The following is a 15,898-nucleotide window of genomic DNA, read 5'->3' as shown; positions in this document are numbered from 1 at the left end:
CTGTGCACAGATTAGCTGTTACGTTTTCCTACATTGCAACTGTGACCATGTTTCGATAGTACTTTGTTGGTTGGAAATGAGTTAGGGGTATCCTCAGGTTGTGAATGGCACTATCTAGTTGCATGACTTTTTCTTCACTGGAACCAACATTACAGTTGTTCTTATCTGTTCCTAATCCTCTAAATTAGCTCATGAGGAATGGGGAAGAGCCACACACATAGACCTAAATGGAGGAGACAGATAGGATAAACAGCATGTACCTCTTTTTCATGTTGTTCCAGCAGCATTTCTGCTTTTTAACCATTTTATCTTTTGTTTTTATGTTAAAATCATAGAATCCTTACAGTGCAGAAGGAGGTCATTCAGTTTGTACCGGCTCTCCAACACAGCATCTTACCCCTATCCCCGTAACCTCACATATCTACCCCACTGATCCACCTAACCAACACACCTTGGACACTAAATGGCAATTTAGCATGGCCAATTCACCTAACCTGCACCCCTTTGGAAACTAAGGGGCAATTTAGCATGGCCAATCCACCTAACCTACACATCTTTGTATACTAAGGGGCAATTTAGCATGGCCAACAAACTTAACCTGCACATCTTTGGGCTGTGGGAGGAAACCCACGCAGACAAGGAGACAACATGCTAATCTGCAAATGCTCTACTCACAAAACTCAACAACCTTTCAAAATAATGAATGGTGTAGCTTGATATTTCAATCCTCTTTGAAACCAGCAAGAAAATTTCAACTAAGTCCTTTGTGCAAAGGTAGCAAGTTTGTTGCACTCAGCCAATTTATTGTTTTACAAGGATGTTTCCTTCATTGAAGCTATTATGGAAATGTGGTTATGTAAGTAGGATTAGACTAGGCAGTATGCCATTTATTCTACTAAAATGTCAAACATAGGTTTCTGAATTGGTTCAAATTTTTGATTTTGATCAGTCTGAAATTTGAAACTCCCAAATATAACATTGAATTTTAACGAGGACAACTTGCATTAATCACATGATTATATACTAATTGCAAAGCAGGAGAGTGGTCATTTGTTCTGGTGTGATTGTGCGGCTCTCAGCAGGAACAATTTAGCTAGCAATTTACCCGACTCCCTGCCCACTCCTTGTAGCCATGTGCATTGTCTCTCCAATTTCCTCTTGAAAGCCTCAATTGCGCCTGTACCCAACACGCCATCAGACAGTGCATTCAGATCTGAACCACTCACTGAGTGCAAAAGATTTTCCTCATGTCACCATTGGTTCTTTTGCCAATTATCTGCCATCTTGTACTTGAGCCTTCTACCAATGGGCAGCATGGTGGCATAATGGCATGAGCAGCATGGGGGGATAGTGGGGGGGGGGGGGGTGGGGGGGGGGTCGGATTGTTGGATTTTTATTGCTGGAGATGTTAGTTACCTAGCACTTGTGTGGCGTGAATGTCACTTGCCATTTACCAGCCCCAAGCCTGAATGTTGTCCACATCTTGCTGAACGTGGGCACGGACTGCTTCAGTATCTGAATGGCATTCAACATTGCGCAAGTACCAGTGAGCATCCCTACATCTGACCTAATGTTGGAGAGAAGCCCTTCGATGTGGTGGCTTGTCAGTTGGACCATGAACTCCTGCAGTGATGTTTACAAGCAGAAGGATTGACGTCTGCTCCAGGTGGTGGCACAGTGGTTACTCAGCGCCAGGGACCCAGGTTCAATTCTGGTTTCGGGCGACTGTCTGTGTGGAGTTTGCACATTCTCCCTGGCTGGAATTTTAGTCCCCTGACCACCACGGAGTGGGGAAGGGGCGGACAATGGGAATGTCCATTGACCTCGGGCTGGATTTAATCCTGCGCCCCCCCCCACTCCCCCCACCTCCTCATGATTACGTGGGTTTCCTCTGGGTGCTCCTAAACTCCAAAAATGTCCAGGTTAGGTGGATTGGCCATTCTAAGTTATCTCTTAGTGTCGCAAGCTATATACATTAGAGGAGTTAGCATGGGGTTATGGGGATAGCGCCTGGAAACGATACTCTGTCACAGAGTCAGGCAGCACAGCGGTTAGCATTGCTGGCTCACAGCACCAGGGTCTCAGGTTCAATTCTGTGCAGGTTAGGTTGATTGGCCATGCTAAATTGACCCTAATGTCAGGGGGATTAGCAGAGTAAATGTTTGGGGTTATGGGAATGGGGCCTGGGTGGGATAGTGGCTGGTACAGTTGATGGGCTGAACGGCCTTCTTCTGTACTGTATGTATTCTACGAGAGTTGGTGCAGATTTGATGCACCATATGGCCTCCGTCTGCACTATAGGGATTCCCGATGTGATTCAAGGAGGCCACTTGTTTGTGCTTTATCGAGATGGTGTCCTGCTCACTTCCCATCACATCTTGTACACCATTTTCAATTCTTATGTGCCTGCGTAGCATTTAACAATCAGGTTGCCCTGTGGTCCAACTTAACCCCAGTAACCTCCAATGACAAAATGAAATTGACAGGTACCAACACCGTGCCACTTGTTTCCCATTACAAAATCATTGTCAAGAGTACTGTGCATCAGGACAGTGCAGAAGTATCATGTGAGAAACACTGGAAGATTGGGAAACAGCTGTTAGATTTACAGATGTCTCCCGCTTAAAAGATTTCGGCCAAAATTTTCCAGTTGTTCCCACTGCTGGGATTTTCCAGTCTTCCCGTGGTGGAGGGTGCAAACAATGGGAAAACCTACCGATAGTGGTGAGACTGGAAGATCTTGCCATTGGCCATTGGTGGGCTGCCTCTGTCCCCCCCAAAACACACTATGGTTGGCTGGGGGGGGGTATGTGTGGAAAATTCAATCCTTTGTATTGTATTAGTTAGTGTAATAATTCCACAGAGGCAAAAGTCCCATCATCAAGTTACTTTATTTACACCATACATCTGTACACAGCCAGCTCTCCGGTTGCTCCCTGCTGAATGCAGGCTAGGCGTCTGACACACCTGCTTTAAATGGGGAGCATGAGGCTCCCTGACTTTACCATCAGTTAGGACTCATCAGGTAGTTCATACTCTCGCAAACCAACCTCATTAGCCAGGCTGAAGTCATCACAGTGAGCGATTCAATTTAATATAGTTCCTCTATATGATAGCTGTTGAATTCTGCTGTGCACGCTTCAGGCACACATCAAACTCTCTCAAGTAGGACATGCGCCACTTATGCTTTCTTCTCATGGAATGGAATGCTTAGCTAGATTTAAGCACATCACAGATACCACAGTTACTATGCCAAGAACATTTACGAAAATCGACTGGTCACCTATATTTGTTTTAATATCTGCAATAGCTTCTAAACCCCAAAACAGCTTTACTTTTGATCTGATGTGAGCTGGGTGGTGTTGCACACTGTGGCGAAACAGGATTCTCAGGCGATGCTGGAGTAGAATAGCTGCTTCGTTGGGATGACTGTTGTTTGGATAAGAATCCAATTTCCCCAGTTGTCAGATTTATTCTAAAGGTCAGTTCTTTCCCACAAAAAGCTTTCTGCAGAATTCTCCGCACAGAATCAAGTCTTTACGTTTGCTTATAAAGATCTTCTGTTGATTGAGTTGCGATTTGGAGCTGTCTAGACAACCCGAATGAATTGCAGACTTGATGACCTTTCACCATGACTTCACGCAGAGTTACAGAGAAGGTACAACACTAAAACAAGCCAACCAGCCCAACCAGTCTATGTTGGTGTTCATGCTCCATATGAACCTCCTCTAATCACACCTCCCCCTTCACTTAAACCCATCAGCATAAACCTCTCCCGTGTTTATCCAGCTTCGCCTCAAATTGCAACCTTCAGCTGATCGGCTGCGATACGTTGAAGGAGCATTTCTGAACTAGGGCCGGATTCTCTCCACGGCTCGGATTCGCCAGTCTCACTGCAGCGAGCTGAGATTTGGCCAAAATCAAATTCTCCCTTCCCATTGGCGATGGCAGTGGGTTTGGGGTGGGGGGCATGAATGGGCCAGAGAATTCTGGCTCCCATTTAGCAAGTTATTCACTGGCTGTAAAGCTCCTTGGGATGCTAAAGGTTGTGAAAAGGTGCTACAGAAGTGCAAGACCTTTCCTTTTTATTAACATCTGTCCAGCCATTTAATTGTACAAGTCTGAATATGCAATAAATGGATCCACAAATTAGCAGGAATGCGTCAACTTGGCTCAGTTGGCAGTTGATTTTATTTTGATTCAGAGGATTGTGTACATGGAATTGAGAATGCACCTGATGTCTCAGCGGGATTCTCCCAATTCCCTGCTTAATGTTGACGGGAGATCAGAGAAAACGCCAAGAAAAGCAATGTGTAAATAGAACCTGACAGATGTTCTACGCTAAGATTTTAAGTCAATGCGCTGGCAAGCACCTCAAACAATGCTTAAAAGAAAAACTCTACAGCAAGTTTTGATTTAGAAGTTATAATTTCCCAGAACTGCACGCTTTAGATTAGCTTGCCAGCACTTCCAAAATTAAGAGCCCCATTAAAGTGATTGGAGCTATTGAGGAACAATGATCCTTTCAAAGTTGTAAAACCAAATTACTGGAATTTATAGATCTATATATTCGCAACCATTTTGCTGCCAATAAATTATTTTTGGAGCGTATTTATTGTAAGGTTTGTGGCAGCAAACTCCCCAAATACAAAGCGGTAAATCGTCATAAAAATCAGCTTTTGGAGGTGTTGTTTTTTTGGAAGGGAAAAGTGATGAAGGAGAGAGTTCCTCGTCCTCCTCTGGGGTTCATTACTTTCCACTTATCCAGGCCAAGCAGGACCCAGCTTTCAAACCTGCTCTGCAAGCCAAGCACCCTCGACAGTGCAGCCCTCCCTCCATACTGCGCTGAAGGGTCGGCCAAAATGACACTCTCCGAATCTGGAACAGGGCTTTGGCCCCACAACGTTCTGACTTGGGGCATGGAATGCCATCCACCGAGACACAGCAGGTCACCTCAGCTGCATTTATTGTGTGAACGGGTTACAAAGAGCATGCAACCCAATGTAAGAAAAGGTTTGGATGATCAGCTGTTGATTCTCTGAAGATAAGAACATAAGGAGTCATAGAACATAGAACATTACAGCGCAGTACAGGCCCTTCAGCCCTCGATGTTGCGCCGACCATTGGAACGAATCTAATGACCCTTTAACCTAAACTATTCCAATGTTATCCATATGCCTATCCAATGACCATTTGAACACCCTTAAAGTTGGCGAGTCCATAACTGTCGCAGGCAGGGCATTCCACGCCCTTACTACCCTCTGAGTAAAGATAAAGAGTCGGAGCTGAAGTTAGTCTGGCCAGCATACTCCACCATTCAATATGACCGTATCTGACCTAAAGCTTCAACATTACTTTCTACCCGATCGCCGCATCCTTTGGCTCCTCGAGAGACAAAAGTTCTCAGCCTTAAATCTGCTCAGTGATGGGGCACCCACAGCTGTCTGGTCACGCACCCCGGACATTCTCTCTTCCACCTTCTTCTATCAGGGTAAAGATACAAAAGCAGATACAGATAAAGATTCATAAAAAAGATTCAGCTTCTTCCCAGCTACCATCAGACTTTTGAATGGACCTATGTTGCATTAAGTTGATTTTTTTCTATACCCTAGCTATAACTGTACCACTATATTCAGTAATCCCTCCTTTCCTTCTCTATGAACGGTATGATTTGTCTGTATAGTCCGCAAGAAACAATATTTTTCACTGTATGTTAATACATGTGACAATAATAAATCAAATCAAATTCACAAAATTCTGAGGTCACTGACCAACTGACTCAAGAGCAGTTTCTTTCCTGCTACCATCAGACTTTCGAATAGACCTATCTCATATTAAGTTGATCTTTCTCAACACCCTAGCTATGACTGTAAAACTACCTTCTGCGCTCTCTTGTTTCCTTCTCTATGTACGGTATGCTTTTTCAGTATAGCATGTCAGAAACAAGACTTTTCATTGAATGCTAATACATGTGACAATAATAAATCAAATTAAATCATGAATTCCAAAGATGAAAAATTTCCCCTTATCTCAGTCCTAAATGATTAATCCCTTAACCTAAAATTGTACCTCTCCCTGCTCCCCCCACCACTATGGTTTGGACAGTGTTTGCCCTCTCAAGTCTCTTCAGATTCTTGCATGTTGCAAGGAGATCACCTCTTATTCTTCTAATCATAGAATCACAAAGTCCTACAGTATAGAAGAAGGCCATTCGGCCCATCGAGTCTGCACTGACTCTCTGTCACAACATCTTACTCAGACCCTCTCCCCGCCTGCTAGAATTCCAGTGGCGGGTGGGATAGGAGAATTCCAGCCCTTGTATACCCGCACATTTACCATGGCTAATCCATCTCACCTACACATTGTTGGACAATTTAGCATGCTCAATCCACTTAACCCTGCACATATTTGAACTGTGCAAAGAAACTGGAGCATCTGGATGACACTGAGGGACAGATTATTGTCTGTGTGGGTGTGTGGTGTGAGGGTGCAACAGCCATGCAATAAGCCTGTACACATATAAATACCATTGTTGGTGAGCACTTGCCATCATTAGTGGGTTTGGTTGAGAGCCCCATGATGGTCAAGGAGCTGGTGCTTTCGAAGAAATATTTCACCCGCCATCATTCGCTATTAATGGAGTGCTTGGCAGAAGTATGTCACCCTCACCACCTGCACCACCACCCACTCCCCCAACCTCCCCACTCCCTCAACATACCCCAAGTGTTTCTGCTGCTTGACTTGCCGACAGAATTGGCTATACTTATGACTTTGACTCTGCACTGCTCCCCTTTCAGGACACTTAATTATTCGAAAGCATTAGAACTAGTCACTCAGCCTACCAGCAGAGATGAGATGAACCGACTACAATTAATTGAACAGAATTCAACTCAAATGGGTACACTTGAACATTCAGAGAATTACTGCCATGTAATTGTAACATAATTCATTCAGTAAATTAAACCTATAGAAACCAAGTGGTTATTTTAAGATCAGGAATGCCATTTCAGTAAAGTGATGAATGGCCTTCCATAACTAATAATACTTCACTTGAACACTGTCTACTGATATTCCTGCAACTTCATTAATAATTGTCTGTGAAAACATTTTAAATTAATTTATAGGTCAAATATGAAGGTCTATTCTTTTTGATATATTCTTCAGGCTGCCATTTGTGTGAGGTAGTTTTAAAATCTAGGAGTTAGGAGATAATAAAAACAATTATTGTCAAGGGGTGAAGGGGATCAAAAGGGCACAGTGGTTTAGCACTGGGACCCCAGTTCAATTCCCGTCTTGGGTGACTGTCTGTGTGGAGTTTGCCCTTTCTCCTCCTTTGCAGGGGGTGGGAACCGCATAAAGGTACACTGAAGCCAGGCGGGAACCTCTGGTTTTCAGGTGAATGCAGCCAGAGATGGGGCGGGAATTGGTCAGGCAAATGCCTGGAGAACCCCATCCAGGGATAAAGTGGGTGAACAGGCCTGGGTAAGGAACTCTGTCAGGGAGCCAGTGCTGGTGGCCGCTTTCTGCACTGCAAGGATTCAATGATTGTACCTGGGGCAAGGGAGGGCAGTGGAGGGGGGAGAGAGGTGGACTAGGCTATTGAGTTGGATGATCAGCCATGATTATAATGAATGGTGGAGCAGGCTCGAAGGGCAGAATGGCCTGTTCTGGCTTCTATTTTCTATGTTTCTCATTGATAAGGTATTCACTGTGAGAACTGGAGTCTCCAAATCCCAGTGCAGAATTTACTGGGGGAATTATAAATAAGATCTAGTTGGCATGATGCTTATATCCCTGAGTTGGTACAGTCCATTCCAGGGGGAGCTAATTGTCTCAAATACACCTACATTTGGGAGAAAATGCATTTGTCTTTGTCTTCCAATGATTGAGAGAGTACGATGCATACTAAATTTTGTCACAAAAGCCAAGAATGAGATTGAATGAGTTAATTTAGCATTGTAGGTGGGACCCATCCTGCATTAAGATATATAGAAACATAGAAGATAGGAGCAGGAGGAGGCCATTTGGTCCTTTGAGCCTGCTGTGCCATTCATCACGATCATGGCTGATTATCTAACTCAATCGCCTAATCCTGCTTTCTCCCCATAATCTTCAATCCCATTCGCCCCAATGCTATTTCCGACCGCCTCTTGAATACATTCAATGTTTTGGCATCAACTGTTTCCTGTGGTGATGAATTCCACAGGCTCACCACTCTTTGGGTGAAGAAATGTCTCCTTGCCTCCATCATAAATGGTCTACCCTGAATCCTCAGACTGTGACCCCTGTTTCTGGACTACCCCACCATTGGAAACATCCTCCCTGCATCTACCCTGTCTAGTCCTGTTAGAATTTTATATGTTATATTTACTTTATGAGGTATATAAGGGGGGGCATTTTCTAGGGTCTGCATTTATCTGCTCTGGATTGCCTGATAAACTGAATATCTATAGACTGTGGTGGGTCAGGACACACAGATGATGAGCAGCCAACTTATTAAGTGAAATGGAAGAAAAATAGGGCAGCTTTCTGTGCCAGTGTCTGCTGTGAATTATCCAAATATTCCAGGTGTTCACTGTGATCTGACATCTGGAAGGGCAGAGCTCGGAAAATCTCTTCATTCTTTTGGTCCCACCAGCAAGATAATTTTCCATATTGATTCTAGCCTACTTGATGCCACTTTGAGCCCAATATAATGTTTAAAAATGCTTTGTGACTCTGGGCTATCGTAGAAAAGGCAACTGCCTATAACAAATTAGCAAAAACATGTGGAATTACCATTGCTAAACGCCATTCTTGACTTGGGCTATTCCTTCAGGAGCACAAATCGGAGATTACATCACTGAGGCCAATGTGCCAATTATTTTGCAATGACCTCCAATGTCCAATGATCAACATTTACCCAGATACTGCCATATATAAGCACTGCTGCCTCATAGTGCCAGGGGCCCGGTTTCAATTCCTGGCTTACATTAAGTGTAATATAATTAATGTAATTAAATGAACCAGCGCTGTAGTGTGGCAACCAGTTACGTTTAAGTTTTTTAAGTTTATTTACTGGTGTCACAAGTAGGCTTACATTAACATGCAATGAGGTTACAGTGAAAATCCCCGAGTTCCCACATTCCAACACCTGTTCGGATACACTGAGGGAAAATTTAACACGGCCAATGCACCTAACCAGCACGTCTTTCAGACTGTGGGAGGAAACCGGAGCACCCAAAGGAAACCCATGCAGGCATGGGGAGAAGGTACAAACTCCGCACAGACAGTGATCCAAGCTGGCAATTGAACCCGGGTTCCTGGCACTGTGAGGCAGCAGTGTTAATCACTGTGCCACTGTGCCACCCTTAAACTAGAGGATTTTCATAGTAACTTCATTGTAGTGTTAATGTAAGCCTACAGATGACACTAATAAAAATAAATAAAATAAATAATATATTGGAGAGAAAATCCCGTTAGGATATAGGCAATGGTGGTGATGCTGTATTTGTAGTCAACCTTATGTTGCCCTAAGGAGGTGCAGGTGAAAAACCTTCTTCCCAGGTAACAGTTGAATGACTGCTAGGTCCCTGGGGAAGATAGACGAAGGAGAAGGCCATCCCATTATTCAGTGAGATCATAGCTGATCTGTACCTTAACTCCATTCACCTACTTTAGCTCCATATCTTTTCATAGTTCACGGAATTGTTTGTGAGTTCCACACACTTTTATTATTCTTTGCGTGCAAAATGTATTTCCGAACATGACTTGGCTCTGATTTAAGGCGATGACACCTTATCTGAGGGAAGTCTTGTGGTGCAATGAATATCTTTCCGGCTCCAGGTTCAAGTCCCATCTGAGGACTTGATGGCCAAGGAAGGTGCGTCCATAAGTTGGTCAAACAGATTGAGTGTCAACATGCAAAACTCATCCAATACGCCAATGGCTGGCGGTAAGTGTGGGAGAGACTCCTGTTCAGCTGCGTTTGATGCGAAGTGGCACCCCTCAAGCTACAGGCCCCTAGCGACAATCTAGTGGCCTAATTTTGGGAACAGATGAAAGTCTGTCTTGTGCACCAATAGAGTGCGTGAAGAGGAACAACAACCTTGTCCTACACTCGTGCACCCAGCAGATAAAGAATCTCTCTCTCTAATCTATCAATTCCTTTTGAAAATCCTCAATGCCTCAGGTCGCTTACCACTTAACCTTTAAAATTCCAGGGAATTTGATCCTGGTTTATGAAATATCTCTTCATAATGTTAGCCTGGGAGGCCTATTAACATTTTGGTGAAAAGGCATTACAAGGTCAACGCATCCATTAAAATGCAATGAATAATTTCAGAGGACATTCGGGATCAGCCAGGTGGTGTCTCCTATAGACTGGGGAGGTATATAAAATGATAGGCTGGAATCATAGAATCACTACATTGCAGGAGGAACACATTCAGCCCACTGAGCCCGTTGAGTGGAAATCTGAGGTCAAGTTGACTGCTATTACACCTATTGTTTCTTCTCTGCCAATGATGAAATAAAACCTAGGCATGCAACACATTCTTGAGGTTTACATCTCCTGCTTTTGGCCTTTCTGGAAGATGCTATATACAAAGATACAGTATACAGGGGCAGGCACAGTGGCCCTGTGGTTAGCACTGCTGCCTCACAGCACCAGGGACCCAGGTTCACTTGCTGGCTTGGGCCACCATCTGTGTGGAGTTTGCACCTTCTCCCCATGTCTGTGTGGGTTTCCTCTGGGTGCTCCGGTTTCCTCTCACAGTCCAAAGGTGAGCAGGTTGGGGTGATTCGACATGCTGAATTGTCCCTTAGTATCCCGGGATGTGATAGGTTACAGGGATTGGTGGGGTAACTTAGCTGGGGTAAAACCGAGGCTGGATTGTTATGGGTGCAAACTCGAAGGGTCAAATGGCCTCCTTCTGCACTGTAGGGTTTCTATAAGCTTAATGACACCATGTTCTGCTGAGTAAATAGTCATTTCTCCCATTCACTTCCCTGGATTTAGAATCTAGAAAGAGCAAATTATGGGCACATTTTTGTCTGCTCCACTGTGAAGTCAGTAGGAACATTTAGATCATTTGAAAAGGTGTCTCACTGCCTGTTAATTTCAGCTTTGGCCATTACCAAGTTAATGTTGTGTTTTATAGGTTTTCCCATTTAAAAAAGTGATTGAGAAGCAAATAATTCCAACTTGTTGTTTCTGGGATCAATTAGTAATTGCCAAAACGTGCCTGCCTGAAGGTCAATTTTCAATGAACACATTTATTTTTCTCAAATTGGACAAAATCTATCCCCTGCTCCCTTTCTCTCTCTCCCTCTCTTGCTCCCTCTCTCCATGGGGCGTCACGGTGACACAGTGGTTAGCACTGCTGCCTCACAGCGGCAGGACGCGGGTTCGATTCTCGGCTTGGGTCACTGTCTGTGCCGAGTTTACACATTCTCCCCGTGTTTGCCTGGGTTTCCTCCGGATGCTGTGGTTTCCTCCCACAGTCCAAAGATGTGTGGGTTAGGTGGATTGGCCATGCTAAATTGCCCCTTGGTGTCAGGGGACTAACTAGGGTAAATGCTTAAGGGGATAGGGCTTGGTTGGGATTGTGGTCAGTGGAGACTTGATGGGCCAAATGGCCTCCTTCTGCACGGTAGGATTCTTTGATTCCATTCAATGAGATAGATAAAGTGAGCTAGACATCAGACAGAAAGACAGACAGGCAGAAGAGAATGCTTTCTCTCTGTTGGTAGCACATATTCAGAAAATCAGTCCTGAGGTTTTAACTTTTATAGACACAACTTTGTTCACTCTGTGCTGGCTGGATTCATTCCCTTTCAAAATCCAGGTGCTAATTTTAAACTTCACTGAATTTAAATGGATGAGGTCCAGTTTCTATCTCATCCTTTCCTCTTTCTTAAGGGAGGCCATTAAAAATAACCTTCCTTTCATGCTTTGCCAATGATGTTACCTTCCTCAGAGTTCAAAACCAATTGACCCATCAGAACTTAGAGGGGAGGAAAAGGAGCTGAATCCTAATCCAAACATTGAAATGTTTGACAAACATGAGCTTATTATCCAGGGCGTTCATCAGTTGTGGTAAAACTGGAATTAAATTATTGCTGCAATTGATCCCAGGTGATAAAAATCACTGCAAAATGCCTGGAAGAAATTACATTTTCAACAGCAAGGCAATCATCGAATGAAGGCAAACAACACTTGCTTATGCCAACTTCCTGCAAGTAAATTATGCACTCGTCATCAATAACCTCCAGCCAGCCGATGAGATAGATTTGTCAATAAAAGCTAAGTATGAGCAGCTCCGCTGAGTGGGTGAGAGGCGTTGGGTTCACGGACTAACAATGTTCTACACCGAGGTGAAGGAAATACCATTCCTAAGCAACATCTATAATCAGGCCCAACAAATACATGACACGTCACACAGGACACAGCCAGGAAATTACACAGTAATAAGGCAGCGACTGTGGGATTGGGGGTTAGAAACCTCATTAAAGAATGAGAACATTTGGATGCAAAGATCAGAGGACATGCAGATCAAACTGGTTGCAGGGAAATGGTGATAAAAGTAGCAGCACCCTGTTGAGATGAAAGGTAATACTCACTAACTAAGCAACATTTGGGAAATAACTCATTTGTCAACATAGTGGGAGATGTAGAGACAGCAAAATGTTAGATCTATGAGAATTGTAGAATCCCTCCAGTGCAGAATGAAGCCATTCCGCCCATCCAGTCTGCGCTGACACTTAGCCAGGCTCACCCTGTAACCCCATATATTTACCCTGTTAATTCCCCCTAATCTACACATCTTAGGACACTGAAGGGCAATTTAGCATTGCCAATCCATCGAACCTGCACATCTTTGCACTGTGGGGGGAAACCAGAGCATCTGGAGGAAACCCATGCAGGCATGAGGAGAATGTGCAAACTCTATGCAGACACTGGAATTCTACTGCCTCGCCCACCATGGAACTGGAGCAGGTGAGGAGCAGACGATGTTGATTTCGGGCGGGAATTTTTCGTCGCACTCAAGCGAGGCCATAAAATCCTGCCCAATCACCGAAGGCCAGAATCGAACTCAGGTCCCTGGCACTCTGAGGCAGCAGTGCTAACCATTGTGCTGCACTGCCTCACCACTATGAGAAGGACAAAATATCTCAAACTAAAATAATTGCCAGGGTTCCTGCACCCTAGTCAGAGTTCACTTGGTATTTCAGTAGAATACTGGGTGAGTGCGGCACTATCAGACCAGCATCAAATGAATGAAGTGTTTTGGAAATTAAATTGTAATTCCAGCTGTTAAGTTACAACAGTTGTGGAAATTAAGTTATGACCAACAACTCTATCAAGTTATAGAACGTGCTTATTAGCAAACAAGGACTTTAGTGAGGCTAGCGCTTGCATACTCAGGATAAGCGACTAATCTAAACCTTGTGTTAATTCCATAAACACTGTGTTCCCAGCCTTGGCTAAGAATGAAAATATGACACTTTCAATTACAAAATTCCAAAGAGCAAGATATGGTGCACTATAACTGTTACATTTTCTGTATGAATCAATAGAACACCCTGCAATGCTTTGCACTGTATAGTGTTCTCACTTGTGCATAAGTAATTAAAGGTTGGAAATCCGAGTACTCAAGGTGCCTTGCGTTATTTGTACCCAGGTATCCAACAGTGGGAATTGCTCATTGTCTTGCGAATCAAAAACACAAAATTTGAGGGTAGATTGTGAGAGGAAATGGGAGCACCCGGAGGAAACCCACACAGACATGGGGAGAATGTGCAAACTCCGCACAGATAGTGACTCAAACTGGGAATTGAACCTGGGTCCCTGGCGCTGTAAGGCAGCAGTGCTAACCACTGTGCAACATGCCATCCCTATTGTCCAAACCAACAACTACCTCACAACTGACTTTGTTTATACATAGTATGTGGTGGAGCATATTAAACTTTAATTTAGTATTGAGCGCATGTTTTATTACATATTGTAAGGAGAATCAATTCTAAAGTATGTCCAGTGCTGTCCCTTCATATCCCAAAACCCAGTTGAAGGACTTGTGTAACTTGTGTCCTGTACATTGGCAATAAACTGGAACAAATATTTTGCTCGCTCAGAAGAAAAAATGGAGCTTGCGTTTACATTGCATTTTTCACATCCTTAGGCTATCACAAAGCACTCCAATGACATACTTTTGAAGTGTAGTCACTCTTGTGTGTTGCGGAGAAACATGACATCCAATACTTTTCAATGCTGTTCACCAAAATGCTAATATTTTAATTGCAATCTTGTCTACATGCTTGGTTCCTTCTGCGAATTGTCAAGTGACTCAGCTTTGTTTCGCAAGGGTTGACAGTTGGATTGGTGCCCAACACATATTGGATGACAATGAAGCTCTGAGGCCTGTCCTCTGAGTGGCAGGCAATTTGTATGACTTCATGTTCCGGGATAACTGGCAGCCTTGTTTCATCTTGACATGAACATTTTGAATTTCTGAAATTGGAGCGATCGCCAGTTAAGTGTAATTCCAAGGGCTTGTTCCTGTCCTAAGGCAATACTGGAGGGTTTTGAGAAACTAAGTTTATTTGCAGTAGGAGCAGAATACAGGCAGCGATGGGTTAGGTTGCCTATTACAGAACCTCTTCAATCTTACCTTCCTCGGTAGGGTGGGGTGTACAATAGGGAGGCCAATCCACAACAGTTAGTTTTCCATTAACAACACTTGAAAATGGACCCTACTGAGCACGGTGGCACAATGGTTAGCACAGGTTCCTCACAGCACCAGAGCCCCGGGTTTAATTCCAGCCACGTCTGTGTGGAGTTTGCACATTCTCCCCGTGTCTGCATGGATTTCCTCTGGAGGTTCTGGTTTCCTTCCACATTCTGAAAGAAGTGCTGGTTCGATGCATTGACCCGAACAGGCATCGGGCTGTGGCGACTCAGGGAATTTCACACTAACTTCATTGCAGGATTAATGTAAACCTTACTTGTGACTCATAAATAAACTTTTAACTGTAATGAATTTGGGCTCAGTGCCTCTGGTCTACAGAAGGCTCTTTAGCACGGACACAGAGCTACTTGTCTACCCAAATGCCTCCCAACGGCCGAGGTAAATGTTTTCTTTGGTTTGCGTGTCTTTTATGTTTTAAAATAAATTTTTATATGCCTTAAAACTGAAAGATATTGCCTTTGCGAAATTAATTGAGGTCTTCTTAAGTTTTTTGAGAGAATCGAGTTACCAACGGGGAAATTCCCTACAACACCTTGTCAGCGATGCTAGTATAGGAACATACATACATATAAACAGATGAATTCAGAGCAGGAGAAGGCCATTCAGCCCCTCAAGCTTGCTCCACCATTAAATAATATCATGGCTGATGATCCATCATCATTTTAGTAACCCATGAATGAATTTTAAAAAATGTACGCAGACTGCAGTTTTTTCTTTTAAAATCCAACCAGTTCACCGAACTGAAGTAGATTTTCACTTTTGCAGATAGAAGCTAGTCACACTATTGCCAAATCTATCTTATTCACTCATTTAGACGGTGTTGAATATACATTGAAGGTGTATGTGGTAAGCTAATGTACTGATTCCATTCTAGTTGAGGTGCTGTCAGAGACAAAATTGGATTTTATCTCCTTACAAAATGAATCATTAAAGCCGTAATTCCAGACGCAGTGAGATTCCATTCATGGCATTTTACCTTCCTATTAAATAGCTGCATTGTGATGGCTTCTGATGTGGCACTTACTGAATGGAGTTTTCAATGCGGTTGATTGTGAGAAAAGCTGCCAGGTTTGCTGTGTAGGAGGAGATAACAATCAGCGCAAACAGCCACCAAACGCCCATCATCATTCGAGTAGCGAGAGTGGTGTAGGGAACCTCGCCGCCTGCAG

General features: G+C 43.7%; 1 protein-coding gene across 1 annotated transcript in view; it reads right to left on the bottom strand.

Moving 5' to 3' along the window:
* Positions 1 to 15,898, bottom strand: part of grid2 (glutamate receptor, ionotropic, delta 2) — a 956,474-nt gene that overhangs the window by 112,097 nt on the left and 828,479 nt on the right. Inside the window, exon 12 of the mRNA XM_080200204.1 lies at positions 15,754 to 15,892. Within this exon, the coding sequence (XP_080056330.1) occupies positions 15,754 to 15,892 (139 nt within the window). The remainder of the gene's footprint in view (positions 1 to 15,753; positions 15,893 to 15,898) is intronic.

Source organism: Carcharhinus amblyrhynchos, chromosome 1, assembly GCF_965287045.1.
Source record: "Carcharhinus amblyrhynchos chromosome 1, sCarAmb.v2.hapA, whole genome shotgun sequence".
In the NCBI taxonomy this organism is placed as follows: domain Eukaryota; kingdom Metazoa; phylum Chordata; class Chondrichthyes; order Carcharhiniformes; family Carcharhinidae; genus Carcharhinus; species Carcharhinus amblyrhynchos.
The sequence above is the reverse complement of the archived record's forward strand: the minus strand, read 5'-3'. Positions and strand labels throughout refer to the sequence as shown.